The sequence below is a fragment of the Pezoporus wallicus genome, unplaced genomic scaffold (assembly GCF_028554395.1).
Source record: "Pezoporus wallicus isolate ANWC-B61680 ecotype Strahan unplaced genomic scaffold, APGP_CSIRO_Pwel_v1 contig_6354, whole genome shotgun sequence".
NCBI lineage: Eukaryota > Metazoa > Chordata > Aves > Psittaciformes > Psittacidae > Pezoporus > Pezoporus wallicus.
Genome location: NW_026638688.1, coordinates 1,295,825 through 1,313,489, shown reverse-complemented (window position 1 = coordinate 1,313,489; position 17,665 = coordinate 1,295,825). Strand labels below are relative to the sequence as shown.

General features: G+C 61.5%; 2 protein-coding genes across 2 annotated transcripts; one reads left to right on the top strand and one right to left on the bottom strand.

Moving 5' to 3' along the window:
- Nucleotides 1-4,325: 4,325 nt before the first annotated feature.
- On the bottom strand, nucleotides 4,326-8,432 carry SNCB (synuclein beta). Its single transcript, XM_057412077.1, has 6 exons — nucleotides 8,276-8,432; nucleotides 8,010-8,137; nucleotides 6,586-6,624; nucleotides 6,115-6,233; nucleotides 5,304-5,393; nucleotides 4,326-5,099 (listed from the first exon to the last, which is right to left on the bottom strand). Exons 2-6 carry the CDS (start codon nucleotides 8,128-8,130, stop codon nucleotides 5,067-5,069), a joined length of 402 nt encoding a protein of 133 aa, XP_057268060.1. The 5' UTR covers nucleotides 8,131-8,137; nucleotides 8,276-8,432; the 3' UTR covers nucleotides 4,326-5,066.
- A 578-nt stretch (nucleotides 8,433-9,010) lies between these two features.
- On the top strand, nucleotides 9,011-10,546 carry EIF4E1B (eukaryotic translation initiation factor 4E family member 1B). Its single transcript, XM_057412072.1, has 7 exons — nucleotides 9,011-9,105; nucleotides 9,241-9,329; nucleotides 9,435-9,530; nucleotides 9,662-9,725; nucleotides 9,895-10,008; nucleotides 10,119-10,258; nucleotides 10,370-10,546. The coding sequence occupies exons 1-7, from the start codon at nucleotides 9,088-9,090 to the stop codon at nucleotides 10,482-10,484; spliced, it is 636 nt and encodes a 211-aa protein (XP_057268055.1). The 5' UTR covers nucleotides 9,011-9,087; the 3' UTR covers nucleotides 10,485-10,546.
- The last annotated feature ends 7,119 nt before the right edge of the window (nucleotides 10,547-17,665 follow it).

Genomic DNA, 17,665 nt, shown 5'->3' with positions numbered 1-17,665 from the left:
GCTTTTCACAACCCTCTAACTAACCAAGGAGATCTCTGTCCTGCCAGGTCCTGGTCTCCATCCAGCCAAAACACCAAGAACTACTAGGTCAGGGGTTCTTCTTTGTGCTTCTCAGCTCAGGCTCCTGAGAGGGGACTGTTACCAGAGCAGCAGGTCAGTGTCCCCACGGCTTCCCTCTACCCAGCATGTCTCTTCTCTGTGTTGCTGCAGGGCTTTGGCAATGTGGTGCTGTACACCATGAAATACCTGCATGAGTATGGAGCCCGCTGCATCTGTGTTGGGGAGAGAGATGGAGCCATTTACAATCCCGGAGGGATCGACCCAAAGGAGCTAGAAGACTATAAGCGGGTGAGTTGATCCCAGTCAACCCAGCCCCTGTTCGTAAGGAATGGTGGTCAGTGCCTCCCTCTGACGTGCACATGGAGAAGGGGGCTGCCCTTCATCTCCTGCAGAGCTCAGCTCTGAGGTCAGTGCCCAACACTGCCAGGGATGGCCCAGCAGGGCTCCCTTTTCTCATTCCAGGGCCAGAGCACCATAGCTGGCTTCCCAAAAGCAGAGCCCTGTGATGGCAGCATCCTGAAAGTGCCCTGTGACATCCCCATCCCTGCCGCTACTGAGAAGCAGCTCACGAGGGAGAATGCCCCCCAGGTGCAAGCAAAGGTACAGACTGGTTCCAGGAGGCCCTGCCTCAGTGTGTGAGTGACAGCAGCTCAGCCAAACTTTGGCTTTTGGTGCTCAGCGCCCCAGGGAGGTGTTGCATCACTGCACTGACAATTCAACTGCTCTGCCAGAGGGAGAGAGTGTGAGGCGGAGGTGGCAGATCACATCACTTAGGGGAGCAGAAAAGCCCAAGCCCTTTCCTTTGCTGGCAGGGAGCTAGGATTGACCTGGCTGGTTCTTCTGGCAGCCTCAGTCTTCATTGCTGTATCAGATTTTCCCTGCAGGGCAGAGGAGATGATACCCTCGAAGGGTGTCACAGTGTTGACCCTGAAAACCACAGTCAGCAGGTAAGAGCAGGCAAAGCAGGGGAATGCTACAAGTGCCAGCTTCCTCCCTTCACTGTAAGCTCCGGGGACTAAAAGGACATTGCACGCTGGCACCTGGGACTCTGCCACAGCCAAGGCCTTTTGCATCCTGGGCCTTTAATCATCCTGTGTGAAATATCAGGTCTGAGCTTCTGCTCATCCTGAGCAGCTCTGGCGGGGAAAGCACCCAGACCCCTGCCACCAGAAGTGGCCTGAGAGGTGGGGCTGGGTCCCAGCAGCAGGGAGAGCAGCCTGGCACTGGTTTCTTCTTTGGTTTCTTCCACCTATCTCACCTCACCTCTGCCTCTGCTCTCAGATCATTGCGGAAGCTGCCAATGGCCCCACTACACCAGCAGCACATGATATATTCCTGCAAAGAAACATCCTGGTGATCCGAGTACGTCCATCCCCACGTGCACAAGGAAGTGATGTGCTCACGGCTATGAAGGCCACTGAGTGTTATCAACTGCACCAGTGTGGACCCAGCTGGGCTCTGGCAGGCTCTGGGTGGTGCTGATGGTGCTGTCTCAGTCAGCCTGTTCCCTGCCTTGCCTAGCTCCTGAGCACATCTCAGATGCTGGTTTCCCTTCTGAAAGTCATCATAGCTCTAGGATCTGGTCATCCAAGTAACCTCAGGACTGTTCCTGATGGCGGAGCCCAAGGGTATGGGGAAGGACCCAAGGCAGAGGAGGAGAGATCCCCGGATCTGTCATGGGCCTTGGGGACGCTCTAAGCAGCAAACCTGAAGCAGTTTCAAGTTCGAGCAGAAATCCACCTACCACATCTTGCAGTCAGTTCAGCATAGCCTGGAGCAGTGGTTTGGCAAGGTCAGAGGGGAGACTCCCGTCACCCCATCTGTGGAGTTCTAGGCCTGTGTAACTGTTAAGTGCCTACAGCCATGGAGGGTTCCCTTGGATCACTTGTTTCTCATTCCTGGACACTCCTGTCTCCCTTGCTATCATCCCGTTGATGAAGGGGATGGGGTGGAGACACTGCATGTGGAGGTACAGCCCTACCACCTAAGAGTGCTGCTGGGTGCTGCAGGGAACCACTTAGGAGCCAAGCAATGTGGTGGAACCAGCTGCAGAGGTGGCATGCCAAGCTTGAACAGCCTGTGATGATGCCGTGCCAAGCAGAGGGGCTGTGTTTGATAACTGGGTTTAGGGGAGCCAATCTCCAGCCTCTCCCACAAAGGAGACAAAACTTCTTCTCCCCATCAGTCTGCCTCAGAGAAGCACATTGTGTATTCACAACTGGCCTACACCATCGAGTACCCAGCCAAGGTACCACCAAGGGCTCTTTGCCTTGCTCATCCCTGCCCTTGGGCCCCTTGCCTTGCTGCAGAGGCTCTGGGCTGTATTTGAGGAGTGTTCACCCACAGCACCCCATCACCACTGCTGCCAGCTCAGCACAAGGCCTGGGCTCATCTTCCTGGTGGTGGCTGTACCCACCCTGTGGGTAAAGCCTTGTGCTTGGCAGTGTCCCTTGTTGCTGCTGGGTTCTTGTCCTTCTCTCTGTTCCCCCAGACCAATGTGCCCCATCCTGAGGGTTGCTTAGGTGAGCTGGGGGGATGCAGTGCTGGGTTGGGGGTGTCTTGTGCCACCCCTCAGAGAGGTGCTGCGCTGTGCTCAGCAGTGTGAGCAGTGTGTGTGAAGCCCACCCATGAGTACAGGGTTTGTCCCCAGGGGAGTGCTGTGAGGCAGCAGTGGGAGAGCATCTCCAGACCCACTCGTAGGTAGCTCCAGGTCTTACAGAACAGCCCCTTGGTCGCTTGGTGCAGGGGTGACCCTCTCCCTCTTGGGTGCTTACTGGGTCCTCTGCCCCACCTTGTCCCCAGACCCTTCCAACACACATCAGCCTCACAGCTCTCCTCTCTCTCTCTAGCAAATCATGGCCATGGCTGCAAGGTACAACCTGGGCCTGGACCAGAGAACTGCTACCTACCTGCGTGCTCTGGAGAAGGTGTTCACTGTGTATGGTGAGCCTGGCTTCACCTACTGACACAGCGCCCTTCAGGGCTGGCACAAGCATCCCTGCCAGTGCACGGGGAGGGTCACAGTCCTGCTGCACAGGGGTGCCCAGGACATTGTGCTGCACAGAGGGGACACCTTGGTCTCTATAAATGGTTGCTTCGAGCATATTTTCTCCCTGCTGCCTGGTTCTCAGCTCTCCTGGGCTTCTCCCTCTGTCCCAGCCCCTTCACAGCCTCCTGGGCGCTGGAGGAAGCCATGCTGGTGCTGGTTTGTGTCTGCTTGCCCCCACCTGGCAGAATTGGATGAGGGAAGTTAAAAATGCAATGAGCCCTAGTGGAGGGGACAGCCCATGGCACAGCCAGCCCCGGGAACAGCTGCTTGGTCCATCTAATAACACAGGGTGGGTGCTGCAAGCACCGCCGCAACTGGCGCAGCCATGCGGAGCGCAGCCAGCGCGGGGATTTGCAGGCGTCAGCAAACCTGCTGTGTGGCTCTGCTGACTGCTGCAGCTTCCCTCTTTCTAGCAAAGCCGGCAAGCAGCACAAGCTGAGGATTTAATCTGGGGATATTCGTGGTGGAGAGACTCAGAACAGCCTCACCCCAGTGCTGCAGTTGTGGAGTGGAGGATGGCTGAGGACACGGGCTGGGTTGGTGGCCTTGCCCTGGGGAGCTAAAGGAGCAAGGACCATGCTCTGGAGTGTGTACAGGAGCCCCTGTGGTGGGCATCACTTGGTGCGTGGCCCTCACCTGCCCTTGATGTGGTCATACTGCAGCCGCAGGTGCCAGCCCCCTGAGGGGAGCAGGGTCACATAGGAAGGTGGGGCAGCAGAGGAGAGGCTTCCCTTTGCTCTGCACTTCTGGCACAGGATCAAGGTACCTTCCAGGAGGTTCCTTACAAACAGCAGCACATCCTGCTGAAGGGGGAGCTGGGGGAAGCTTGCACCCAACACCTGGTCCCCTCTGTCAGCACAGCCAGCATCCTGGGAGGGAACCAGGATGTGTCTAGCCTTATCCCAGCTTGGGGTCCATCCCAGAAGGCCCCCTCCATTCACCTGCAGACACAAAGCACTGTAGAGAACACACAGGCAGGTGACATGGGGACACTGCCTGCACCAGAAGTGTGGCTGGTGGCTCAGGGCACGGTGACCTGCTGCTCACACAACAGCAAGCAGACAGGAAGACAGCTTGTCATCACAAGAACCCAGTCCTGCCCACTCCCCCAGCAGGAAGGGGTCAGTTAGCCTGCCCCAGCCCCTCATTCCTCTTCCCAAAAGAGGAATTTTGATTCCCCAAATCACCCCTTTCTCCTTGGAACCCACAACCAAGCTTACAGACAAGAGTTGGCTTTATTCACGGACACGAGAGCAGCTGTGTCACTGGCAGCTGCCCTCGTACTGCACATCCAGCGACAGGAGCGGGGCGATATCCATGCCACGGCACAACACAGCGTCGGCACTACGGGACCTCAGGGAGGGCGCGGGCACCGTCACCACCCAGCAGGCTGGGGAGCAGGCTTGGGCACCAGGGGTTCACAAAGGCAAAAGACCCGTCTACCCATAGAGATAGATATAGATATATATATATATATATGTAAAAAAAAATAGTTCCACAATGACCAGAGCAGAACCACAGGGACATGCGTGCAAGCCGAATGTACAGCAGCCCGCGAGCAGGTAAACATGCTTTGTACAGACACAGACACACCGGGATGCAGCCAGGGTTTATGGCGCTGGGAGGGATACAGAGCAATAAACCCGGGCTACACGCACGCGCTCACACACACACACACACACACACACTAGCCCCTGCGGGCAGTGCCCATGGCTCAGGGATGTGCCAGGGCTTGGGGGCTTGGACACAGCAGGGGTTTATCACTGCTAGACACAATACAGAGACACGGACACTGTCCCTTGGAACGGAACTGGAGGAAGAACTCGTGAGCGAACAGGGCAGAAGCACCCCTGCTCCTCCTCGGCACGGAGGCACCGGCCAGGGCCGGCTGGGGAGGAGCAAGGGGCTACCGCCAGTTCGTTGTGCTGCTGGTGGAAGAGGCGAGGATGGGGATCCTTTATGCCTCTGGTTCGTATTCCTGGTATTCCTCCTGTGGGGAAAGAAAGAGCCCTTGAGAGAGCTTCTGAAGCCCCTGTCCCACCCAGACCCACAACAGCCTGCCCATGGGCTGCAGGACTGCAGCTACCTCGGAGCAGGCAGGTTCCTGGCTTTGCTCCAGACAGGGATGGTCACTGGCACGCTGAGCACCTGGCACCGTGTGCCCTCTGCAGTGCCCTGTGCCCCATCCCCTCACCTGCGGGGGATCCTCGTAGTTCTCCCCCTCTGGCTCCAGCAGCGGCTCCACCAGCGGCTCCTCAACAGCCTCCTGGGCCACCTCCTCTGCCTGGGGGTGAACTGGGCGGTCAGACAAACACACACAGCCCCCCCACACCACACCTACCCTCCCTGCCCCTGGCACAGACCAGCAACACACCCAGGATACTGAGAGCTCCACATGGGGAGCACCAGTGGGGCCCAGTGTGCACCCACCAGCCCACCCAGCTGGGAGGAGACAGGCACGGAGCCATGGGAGCAGGGCTTAAGTGTGCGTGTCCCTGAACTGCTCCCAGCCTCATTCCCCAGCAGGCGAGGGGTGCTGGCACCATGTGGTTCCCAGGCACTGGGAGCATCCTGCATCCCTGGCAGTGAGGGCGGTGCTGGGTAACCCCTCCCCGGGGCTGGCAGGAGGGAAAGGCGGGCAGCTGATCCCCCCCAGTGCAGCGGCGCTGGCCTCATTTCTTCAGCTGATGCTATTTTGGGCTAAGCTGGAAGCCGACAGCTCGTGGGGGTGGCGAAATGTCCCTGCCCGCCCCTCCGCTCCCGCAGCTGTCAGGTCACCTCGCAGCCGCTGGAGCAATGCTCCTCGGGTCCCGCATCGCCAGCGCCATGCAGGAGCCCGCACACGCACACGTCCGCAGCAGCATGCTCGGGGCAGTAACGCCTGCGTGCCCTGGACCTTTGGGACCCTCCCGCAGGGCTGGGGAGCAGCCAAAGGGCTCCCCACTGAGCCTGGGGACATGGCAGCATCCCCATGGGCATGGCAGTAGCCTGGAGGCCTCACTCACCTTCAGGTCCACAGGGAATTCCTCCTTCTTCACCAGCCCGGTGGCTGCTGCGATGTTGCCAGCGCCCGAGAACGCTGCTTCACCCAGCTGGGACGCCTGCTCCTTTGCTTTCTCAGCCACTGCAAGAGTCGAGGGTGCCCATCAGTGTGTCCCCCCCCCGGGCCAGGGAGAGGGCTCCAGATGCAGCTCCGTGCCCCGCAGCACCTTGGAGGGCTGGTGGAGAACTGCTGGCAGGATCAGACCCTCCCCATATCCCTATCCTGGTGCTGGGGAGGGGAGGTGGCAAGGATGCTGCTCTGCAGCTGGGCAGGGAGTGTGAAGAGCCACTGCAAATCCTTCCTTGCGGGCCCTGTTATACAAGAGGCTTTAGCTGGGTGACATCAGCCCCTCAATTAGCCTCTGATCCTGTTAGCACAGCCACACTCTTGGGGCCAGAGGGGTACCATGGTGGGGATCCAGAGGGGACCATACCTGAGGTGACACCTTGCACCACGCCTTGGGTTTTACTCCCTGGGGACAGAAAGAGACAGAGACAGGGTTAGAGGTGCTGCAGCTGGACTCTGCACATGCAGTGCGTGGGATGCTGGTAGGGCTCTTTGAGGCTGCATTCTGCCCTGCACCAGGGCAGCCGGGAGCTGAGCACCCGCACAGCTCCCTGCAAGGCTCCCCTGATCCCTGCAGGAGCCTGGCCTGGGGCAGCATGGGGCCTAACGCTGTGCCAGGGCAGCCAGGCAGGGTGCACACCAGCTATGCTGCTGAGCAAAGCCTCCCACTGGAACTGGGATCCATACCCGGAGCTGGGGCCAGCATGGCACGGGAAGCTCACAGCCGGAGCAGCCCAGGGCTGGGAGCTGCTTCTGGCCATGCCACCCTGCCATGCTCCGTTCAGGTGGAGTGACACAGCCCGCAGATGCCAGGACACCCCGCGGGATGGGAGCAGGTGTCTGTGATGGGGAAAGGCAGGGGCTGGACAGCTCCTGCAGGATGAATCCTCAGGGCGCTCCTGGAGCTGCTGGACCCTTCCACACCACGCAACCCAGGGCAAGCACCCACCACCGCCCTGGGGAACAGCTCCGGGGCCTCAGCCCTCCCGCAGAGCTGGTGCCCTCTGGAGCGGGACGGAGTCAGAGCGCTGCGCCCTCCTACCGCTGCGGGCAGCACGGCCTCAGCTCCCTCCCAAGAAGCCCATCACCACCGCGGGCACACTGCCTGCCCGGAGCTGCCTCCTCCCCGCCAGCCATGGCTTCAGGATTCGGCCCCGAACAGACCCCGGCCCCCAGGGGCAGCGCGGAGGGACCTGCCGCCGGCGGGATGCAGGGGAGATGCCGGCAGAGCCGTGGTGTGGGATGTGCTCCAGGACACGGCCTCTCCAAGGGGGGCAAACGTGTTCCCAGCCCCTTGCTCCAAGGTGGGGACATCCCAGCACAGGGATCACCATCTTCACCACGGTCCCTCTCCGTTCCGGCCCCAGAGCATCCTCGGTGAATAGCCACGGAGCCCTTGGGCTCAGACCACCGGGAACCAGGATGGGCTCCCGCGGGTCCCATCCCCTCAGCCTGGGGACCAGCCCTGACATTGCCCCTGCCCGCGGGGCCCAACCTCCTGCCTGCACCCGCCCTGTGGGCAGGGCACTGCGGCCACCGGCTCCTGCCCCGGGACACCCCGCCGCAGGCCGGCCGTGACGGGGGGAGCGGGGCCGGTGACAGTGGGGCGGCCGGGAATGAGCAGGAGAACGCAAGGGCAAACGCAGGATCCGGCAAGGACAGGCAGAGGGGACCGGCAGGAGCATGCAGGGCAGGGGCATGCAAACAGGGATGGGCAGGGATTAGCCGGGGGGCTGGCAGGGGGCTGGGCAGGGGGCAGGCAGGGGGCAGGAAGGCTGAGCCGGCCCTTACCGACATAGAGGACCCCTTCCTTGGTCTTCTCGGCAGCCTCGGCCACCCCCTGCTTGGTCTTCTCGGCGGCGGCGACCACCCCCTCTTTGGCCTTGGACAAGCCCTTCATGAACACCTCCATGGCGGCTCTGCGGGGAGAGGCCGCACGGCTTCACCCCGCCCCGGCCCGGCCCCGCTCCCGCCCGCCCTGCGCATCCCCGCGCATCCCGGAGCCCCCGGCCCCGCCGCCCTCCCGCCCCGGGCCCCTGTCCCGCCGCCCGCCCGACCTGGCTCGCTGTCGGCGGGGACGGACGGGCCGGGCCGAGCCGGGCCGGGCTGCGGCGGGGCGGGCTCAGTGCGGCTGTGCCGGGGCCGCGCCGCGCTGCGCCGTGATGCGCGGGGGGGACCGCGCGGCGCCGGGCTGAGCAGAGCCGAGCCCGGCTGCCCCCGCCCCGCACGGGCTCCTTTCCCTCACGGCTCGGAACTGTGGGACGGTCACATCAAGTCGCACTTGCTCCCTGTTCCCACCCGTCCTGATCCCATCCCGCGCTACCCCCACGCTATCCTGTCCTGGTCCCCATCGTGTCCCATCCCCATCCCACCCTCTCCCATGTCCTCCCGGTCCTGATCCCATCCACTCTACAGGCTGTCCCTGTCCCATCCTGTCCTCATCCCACCACCTCCACGTTCTACCCCCTCTCTACACCATTCCTGTCCCTCATTCCACCCTGACCCCATCCCCTCCTCATCATGTCCTCTCCCCATCCCATCCCCACCCCTCAGCCTGACACTACCCCACCCTATCTGTGGACCACCCTGCCCTACCTCAAAGCACACCATCTCGAGCCCACCCCACACTGTCCGCACTTTACCCCATCCTTCCCCCCATCTTGATTTCATCCCACCCTGACCTCCGTCCCCCAGTGCCCTGCCCTATGGGGGATCCCCCCAGCTTCCTGCCCTACAGGAGGGGCTAGTCTGCCGACCCCCCGACCACACCTCCCTCCCGCCCCACCAGCTGCAGCTGGGGCTGCCTCATCCCACCCGCCTGTGGTCACTTAAGAGCCAGGGGCTGCTGGGGGAGCCTGTGCTGGGCACGATGGCTGCTGGGGAGCAGGTGAGTGTTCCCTGAGGGCTGGGCCAGGCAGCAGAGCCCGGGTAGCCTTGATGTCCCCCCGGGGCTCCCCCTGTGGGTCCGTGTCATGGTGTGCGGGTGGCCATGGGACTCCTGGTGCTGTCCCTCCTTCCCCAGCGCAGGCAAGAGGAGCGGCGTCGGAGGAGGGCTCAGCAGCATGAGCTGCTCCTGGCAGAGAGCTTGGGCAAGCACCCCCTGCAGAACAGGTATGGAGGGGCCTGGCTACAGGCAGCTCCTCCCAGCATGATGCTGGGGCTGGAAGGGGCTCCAGCAAGGCTGACACGCCCTCCCCATGTTCTCTCCCTGCCCAGGTGGGCACTGTGGTTCTTCAAGAACGACAAGAGCAAGATGTGGCAGGAAAACCTGCGCCTCATCACCAAGTTCAGCACTGTGGAGGACTTCTGGGCGTGAGTGTCCCACGGGTGGGCAATGCGTCTCCTCTGGAGAAGCCCTGGGTAGGGGTGGCTGGGCCAGAGGACTACGCTGGGGGCCACTGAGGCACCTCTTTTCATCTGTGTCTTGTGTCCGTCCTGTGCAGGCTGTACAGCCACATCCAGCCTGCCAGCAAGCTCTCATCTGGCTGTGACTACTCTCTCTTTAAGGTACAGCATCCCCTCTGCTGCAGTCCCCTCTGAGAGCCCCCCTGCAGCACCCAGTGTTATGGGGCACACTGAGTGCCAGTGGGGCTGGCAGGCCACCGCGGCCATAGGGTGGGAGGGGAAGCCTGGTTGAGTGCTTGGTGCACCCAGCCATCCCTTTGCCCATCCCTAGGATGGCATCGAGCCCATGTGGGAGGACAGCCAGAATAAGTGTGGTGGGCGCTGGCTCATCACTCTGGCCAAGCAGCAGCGGCACACTGAACTGGACCGTTTCTGGCTGGAGACGGTGAGTGTGGCCCTGCTTGGTTGTCTGCGGGGTCCTAGCAGTAGTGTTCCCACTCTCCCAGCACCAAGCCCTCATGGAGACTGTCCTGAGCTTCATTCTCCTCCTGGCAGCTGATGTGCCTCGTCGGGGAGATGTTTGATGATTACAGTGATGAGGTGTGCGGGGCCGTCATCAACATCCGTGCCAAGGGGGACAAGATCGCCATCTGGACCCGGGAAGCAGAGAACCGGGAAGGGGTCATCCACATCGGGTAATGCAGCTTCATGGGGTAGGGGTGGGTCTGGCGAGAGTGGGGTCCCTGGGTAGGCAGCTGGTGGGAGAAGTGATGCTGCTCATTCATGCATCCCCTTCCCTCCTCCAGGCGCATCTACAAGGAGCACCTGGGCCTGTCACAGAAGGTGGCCATTGGGTACCAGGCCCATGCAGACACAGCCACCAAGAGCGGCTCCCTCACCAAGACCAAGTTTGTAGTGTGACTGCAGGGGGAACAGGGCATTGCCCATGGGGTCCCCTGTCCAATCCCACAATGAACAGCTGCAGATAAGCATTGTCTCTGTGTCCAGGGCTCTGGCACGCTGGGGTGGCTCTTGCTTTGGGGGTGGGGTGTCTGCTGGGAGGGTGACTATGTGTTGCCATATCCTGTATCTGCCTGCTGAGTGAGCAGGGCCAGGAGCACAGAGCTGCCATCACCCAGGCATCCCTGCAGGTTTGGGCACTGTGTGATCCCTGCCTCCCCCAGTGCCCCTCTCCCTGGGGCTGCAAGGGTATCCCTCTGCTCTTGGGAACCCTGGATAGTTCCTGAAAGGATGGTGGATGCTGTCCTCCCCTGGTTAAGGCACGGGCACAGCTCACTGCCCTGTGCACCTGGATGTGGGAGGGGGGTACCAGAGCCCAGGTCCTCTGCCTCAGCTCAGTTTGCTTGCTGGCCTCCATCTCTCCCTAGAGCTTCACATAGGTAGGACACAGCTCTACCTGCTCAGGCACAGCAGCTCCCTGCAGAGTCAATGTCAGGGCTGTAGCACAGCATGGTCCCCAAGCTGCCCACCTTGGGCTGTGTTTGCCCACATCCCCTCTCATAGGCACTTGCAGCATAGGTGATATGAAGCTTATTTATTTCGCAAGGGTTTATTGGTGTCAGACCTGCAGGTTCACAGCCCCAAGCCATTGAGCCCTATAAGTCTGGCTCCTCCTTTCCCTGGCCCATGTCCTCTGCTGTCCTTCCTGGCTGTCCTGGTCCTGTTTGTAGAAGGCCATCCCCTTACTCCAGCGCAATCCATGCTGTTCTTTAATGTTTCGTTTTGGTTTTGATTGTAAGGGCCTGTCCTTCCCCCCCATGCCTACACAGATTCTTGAGGTGGAGCTGCCTGTTCCCCTCCTGACAGTGCTGGCTGTGCTTCTGCCCTCACTGCAGATCTTCCTCAGGAGGAGCCTCCTCCAGCAGCACCCCGGCAGCTCCAGCTCGGCCCTCATTGCATCCCGTCCCGGGCAGCACATCCAGCCCATCCCTGCCTCCCGGTGAGCCCAGAGCTGGAGCCACTCAGCCCTAATGCTGTGTGGTGCCTGTGCTGGCTCAGTGCTGCCCTACCTGCTCCCGGGGCTGCTGCCTGCACTTGGGGCTGCAGAGAGCTGGTCCCACAGCAGGGCAGAGTCTTGACAATACCTCTGCAAGTGCAATGGGCGAGGCATGTCCGTGCCGTCTGCCAGGCCCTGTCTCCATGTCCTTGCATCACGTGCTGCCCCTGGGCTGCTTCTCTGCGCTGGTACAACGGGGACAGGACCCTGCTGCCCTCCCCTGTAGGACAACCAGGCTGGGGTGCTGCCGGCAGCACTGCCCCCAGGGCAGGCGGGGGGGGGGGATCAGCACTATGGGGTGTCCAACGCCCCCGCGCTGGGGCTGTCTGCAGAGGGGAGAGGAGCCCCGGATCTGGCTGAAGACTGCGGTGTGCGCGGCGCGCTCCTCCCGCACCATGCCCGCTCCGGCAGCCCGGGCTCTGCCTGCACTGCCGGCCCCTCGCCACGCGATGGCGCCGCTCGCCCGGCCTTGGCCGTCTCCGGCACGGCAGGGCTGGCAGCCTGCCCTGCCTGCAGTGGGGCACCTCCTGCTCGCCCTGCCTGCAGTGGGGTACCCTCCAACCTGTCCTGTCTAGGGTGGGGTGACAGAGCTGCCCCTCACTCCCCAAGGTGAGAGGCAGACAGGAACCACTTGTGGGGCACGGGCTGTGGGACTGGCAGGGCTGAAGCTGGAGGGGTTGATGGAGGAGCGAGGGATGCATGGGATCCAACGCACGGTTAATGGCCTCTGTGACCACCATCACCGTCAGTGGCAGCATGAAGTGAGTGAGGGCCAGGGGCTGCCTGTCCCTCTGCCCCTTCAACCCACTCCCCTGCCTACCATATTCCCCCCATAGCCTCACACCTGGCTCTGATGCTGAGTCTCACCCCAGCCACTCTGTCCCTGTCCCCTCACCCCCACGCTGGGTGAAAGGGGGCTGTGCTCTGTGCCCCACCATGGGGGTAGGCTAAGGTTACCTGGGGGGTGGTGGCAGAGGCTGCTGCATGCTGCTGCAGTTCGTTGCCATTCGCATGCAGCCGCGGTGGGATTTCATTTGATTGGAAAAGTAATAGGAGCCATTTATCTCCATGGCTTTATGGGCTCCCGGCAGCCCTGCAGCCCAGACAGCCTGGGGGGCTGGCAGTGCCCACCTGCAGCCTACCCTTTGGGGGCACAATGGCTTCTATCTTTAGCTCCTGCACCCCAGGTTCCCTGCCTGCAGGATGAAGAGTGCTGGGAGGTTGGGTGTCTCAGGGACCCCTGGGTGGGTGCAGCGGTTGCCAGGAGCACCCAGTGAGCACAGCAGTGGCAGGGCTGCCCCAGCCTGTCTCATGCCGGGCAGATGTCCCAGCTGGCAGCCGAGCTGGCAGCCCTGTCAATAATAATAATTAAAAATTAATACTAATCAAAAGGGAGAGGCAGATGGCAGCAGACATGCGGCAGGGCTGGGGGGGGGGGGTGGGGTGGCGAGGGGCAATGGATACTGGGAGGCCAGCAAGGATGGGAATGGGAGGGACCAGGGGGCAGTGCAGCAGGAAATAGAGATCAGGGTGGTGTGGGGCACAGCAGGGATGGGGGGGTGTGAGGACAGCAGCATGGCACAGGAGGGGATGCATGTCCCCCTCTCCTGTGTGCGTTGCAGGGTCACCTTGCCGGCAGCTGGCGGGCAGCCCGTGCCTCAGCTCTGCAGGCTGCCAGCACGGCCTCTTCCTGCACCACCAGTTCTGACGGCTCCGGCAGCAAGGACAGATCTTGCCCCTGACATGCATCCAGTGCCAGGATGGGTGCAGGCACTCATCTCATTGCAACCAGTGGGTGCTGCAGGGTTAAAATCCCCCAGAGTAACTGGGGAAGGAGCTGGCTCCATGGCAGAGTGTGTGGGCCGGGAAGAACAGGCAGCACTGGCTCACCGTGGGAGTGGGCAGGCAGCGCGGCTGCGGGCCCTGGGACTGTGCCACGGCTGTTCCTTCAGTACCTGCACCCACCTCCCTGCCCCATCACCAGCATTGTGGCCAAAGAGATGCTCTGGGACCTGGAAGGGGGCACCTGGGCAAGCAGGAGACCTCCACCCCTGAGTACCACCAGCATTTCTGGGTGGATAGGACCCTTGGAGGTACCCCACACCCTCCATACCCACCCTGCAAGGCCCTGAGCTCGCCTTCCATCTGGAATCAGCATGGCAGGCAGGGAGGGGTACCCAGAGCGAGGGGTACCTACAGTGCACCGTTCCCATGACAACCTCCCTGGAGATAGCCGCCGGTGCGGGAGATGTGGGAGGTGAGGGGCCCATGGACCCCTCTGTGCTTGGGCTTCTGCACCTGGCTGCACCCGTGGGTCTTGCATGTGGCCTCAGGCTCTGCCTGCCCTATCCTGACCCTGCAGCATGGGGCAGGCAATCACGGCAGTGCTGGTGTTGTCTCCCTGTTCTGGGCTGTTCTCCTACAGCTGATTTGAACAAGGGGGTGATTGCAGAGGAGCTTTGCTCAGTGGGGTTTGCATGGAGGGGACTGCAGGGAGCGAAGGGGTTAAATGCCTGCAGTGCCATCCCCAGTGCCAGTAGCAGAGAAGGGGGAGCGGAGGACAGCATCTCCTGCCCTGTATAGTGGGAACGTGTACCTGAAAAGGGTCCCTTGCTGTCACTTCTCATCTGGATGGCAACCAGGCTCTGCAACACGGCTGAGCACTTTCCTTCTCCACAGGGACAGGCTTGCGCTTCCCACTTGTCAGAGGCAGGCAGGAAAAGGGGGGGGGGGGGGGGCTCCATTAGCACCCCCACATCCTCCCAGCATGGCACAGGGACCAGTCTCTCTTCAGGCTTGGAAGGAGCTGCTGCCAGCCCCAGGACTTCTGGGGCACAGAGCAGACAGCGGGCAGTGCCACCAGTGCCTGTCCTTTCCCTCCTGACCCTGTGCACCCTGGTGTCCCCTCATGAGGGGCTGGCGATGCTGAAGCCCACAGCCACCCCCCTGCCAGCACCCAGCCGCGGGGCTGCCGGACTCCCCATCCCTATCCCTGCCCAGCCCCACGTCCCTGGCTGGGAGGGCTGGTGTTTCCCGGGCGGTCGATGCACCCATCGATCCCGCGCAGCTCCGCCGGCTGCTCTCCCACCGCCCTGCTAATTAATTGCTGCTGCTGCTGCAGGAGCACTGGGTACCAAGGTGCCGGGGCTGCCTGCGCCCTGCCCTGCCTGCGAGCTCACCACCCTTGCCCTACGCATGGCCACTTTCAGCCCCAAAACCTGCCCATGTATAGGACACCTTCTGCTGCTCGCAGCCGTGTCCGCCCCAGCCAGATGTGGGGACAGGGATGGGGACAGGGACGCTGCCTTTGTGCAGGGCTGTAATGAGATTTCTGCTTGGCTGCCTGGGTAACAAAATCCCAGTCAGAGGATGCAAGAAGCCCCTGGGAGCCCCATCAGCCTCCTGCCCCTGCTCAGCTTGGGGTAGATGGAGATGCCCCAGCACCCACAGTGCTGCTGGGGGGCATCAGCACCAGCTTCAGCCCGGAGCACCCTGGCTGCATAGGATGTGCCCTGGCTGGGAGCACTGGCTGGGATGTGCAGGCCAGTGGCTTCACTGCCTGTCCACCCCACTCCCCCCTGTCCCAGCCCCACACTGCCACTGGTGCAGCCACACCATGCCTGGGCTGGGGGTGCCAAGCCCACTCTTGAAGACCCCATGCCATGTGCCACCTCTGTGCCCACCCTCCCGTCCAGCACTGCCACTCCCTGGCACTGTCCGGTGAGGTTCTGGCACCGTGGCATTGTGTGTGCAGGACCCACGTGTGTAGGGTGGCACCGCACTGAGCCCCAGCCCCTCCAGGCACCCCATGGCAGCAGCAAATCCAACTCCTTGCACAGCAGGGAGCAGCCCTGTGGGTGCCGAGGGCTGTGAGGAGTGGACTGTGCTGGGATGGGCTTTGCCATACGTCTTGATGGAGCCTGTCCTGCCCCTGGCACCACACACGATAATCTGCTCTTGCAAATGGCTAATTTTGAAAATCCTCTTATCAGAATTAGGTCCTCAACATCCATACTTATTTACTTTTTATTGTCACAACCTTCCTATTCCTCATGTGGCTGGGATTGTTCTCACTGCCTCTGTTTCCAAGTATCCCTGTGCACGATGAGGCATGGGGTGCCCCATGCCATGCTGTGCCATGCTGTGCCATGCTGTGCCATGCTCTGTCACTTGTCCCTCACATGTCACACATGTTCCTCACACCCTTGGCTCTGCTGTGGACACCAGCAGCACCAGTTCCCGCTCCCCAGCAGTACCCTCCTGTGCCCAGCACCATACACAGCCCGTTCCATGCCTGGCATCCTGCTTGTGGGGCCATGCATTATGCATTGTTTATTCGTCAGCACCTTCCCCGTTTGTAACTCAATTAAGCAGACGGCGGTTTTGCTAATACAATGGTGTTTAATATTCGACTTCCTTAAACACCACAAATGGATGGGGAGGCAGCACGCAGGTGATCCATTATACATGAGCTCAAATATCTATTTAAATATTTGATGGGAGTTTAGAAAATCTCCGGGCTGGCCTTGACCATGGCTGACGGGGCTGGGCAGGAGGTCAGGAATGGAATGGGATAATGGATAGGAGCTGCCTTGGCTGCCCTGGCTGGATGCAGCACCCAGAGTTCATGGTGAGCAGGGGACAGTGCCAAGGTGATGGTGTCCACATGGCAGCTGCAGCCCACAGAGCCGGGTACCACCACTCGCTGGGCAATGCCCTCCCTCCATCTCCACCCCAATCCAGGAGGGAGCCCTGGCACAATGGCTGTAGCATGTGGCTGAGCCATGACCACGGCGTGCTGGAGAGGAGAATTAATTTTTAATTCCATCTTAATTAGTCTGAGCAATAATCCATTTACAGCACCCAGTGGGGCCAGCACTTCTGGCATCCCCCCGGGGCTCTGGCAGTCATGGGAAACCCAGGCACCGAGCATGCTGCACTGGGGGAACCAGGCTGTCCAGGCACCGTGTTCCCCTCCTTGAAGTTCCCAGATCCTGTGACTCCCCACATGCTGTGGACCCTCATGCTCCCCTGGGTGGTGGTCAGGGATGCTGGGGAGCCCCCACGGGCACAAGCCAGGCTGGCACAGCCCCCTAGCAGCAGGGCTCAGGTCTCTGGCAGCTGCGGAGCAGGATCCAGCTCATCCATTCCCTCATCTCCTCCTCAGCAAGAGGCAGAGCAAACAGAATTGAAAGTGATCTCCCCAATCTGTATTAATTAAATTCTATTAATTCGTCAGTGCACGCTGCTGCTTCCCCACAGACAGCCTGGCCATGACAGTCCATGGTGCAGGAGGGACATGCTGGGTGAAGCCTTGGCATGGCACCTGTGTGGCACCACGCACGATGAGCACATGGCAAGGGAGCTGGACGAAGCCAAGGCAGGAGCAGACAGCACCGGGACCTCGGTACCTGGGCAGTGGGAGTGTTGTTGCTGGCACCACCGGTGCAACGGGAGCTGGAAACCATCCCAGGAAAGCAGCACAAGGAGCATATGGGGCTGGCACCACACTGGGGTCCCGAGCCCCCTCCCCACCGTGCTGCCTCAGGGGGGCACCGTGCTGGGTGCCCTGCACAGGTGCCATCCACACCGGGTACTACTGCCTGGCAGGGGGTGCCAGGCTGGGGGTCCTGGCGCTGCAGGGGAGCTCACCCTGGTTCCCATGGCAGCCCCCCGGGAGCTCGTGTGCAGCGCAGTGACTTCAGCGGGAGCAGATGGAGCCGCGAGGAGTAGAAACATCCTGTTTCCATGCAAATGTCATCAGTAATAAGGAGCCAGCCTGAAGGAGGGTGATGAGCACTGCACCACGGCTCTGCCCATGGCGGGCTGGGGGTTCCCTCTCACGGCTGGGCTCCCACCAGGATCCGTGCAGGATGTGCCTGGGGCAACATGGTGGAATGGGAGTGGGTACCCATGGGCACCATGCACGTGCACTGCCCTGCCTGCCCACATGGCCGGTGAACAAGCATGTTGATACGGGAGGCCTCTGGCAGGGGTGTGATGGTGGGAGACGGCTCTGGCTCACCCCGGGGCTGTTCTGCTCTGGCCTTGGCTCTTCCTGGCACTGCCAGTGCTGCCCTGGGGC

Excerpts from the sequence above, each read along its gene's own strand:
- SNCB (XM_057412077.1), bottom strand. The coding sequence starts at position 8,130 with ATGGAGGTGTTCATGAAGGGCTTGTCCAAGGCCAAAGAGGGGGTGGTC. Across the intron at positions 5,394-6,114 it reads AATTCCCTGTGGACCTGAAG|GCAGAGGAGGTGGCCCAGGA; the intron begins GTGAGTGAGGCC and ends GTTCACCCCCAG. Across the intron at positions 5,100-5,303 it reads ACTACGAGGATCCCCCGCAG|GAGGAATACCAGGAATACGA; the intron begins GTGAGGGGATGG and ends CTTTCCCCACAG.
- EIF4E1B (XM_057412072.1), top strand. Across the intron at positions 9,330-9,434 it reads AAGCACCCCCTGCAGAACAG|GTGGGCACTGTGGTTCTTCA; the intron begins GTATGGAGGGGC and ends CTCCCTGCCCAG. Across the intron at positions 10,009-10,118 it reads ACCGTTTCTGGCTGGAGACG|CTGATGTGCCTCGTCGGGGA; the intron begins GTGAGTGTGGCC and ends TCCTCCTGGCAG.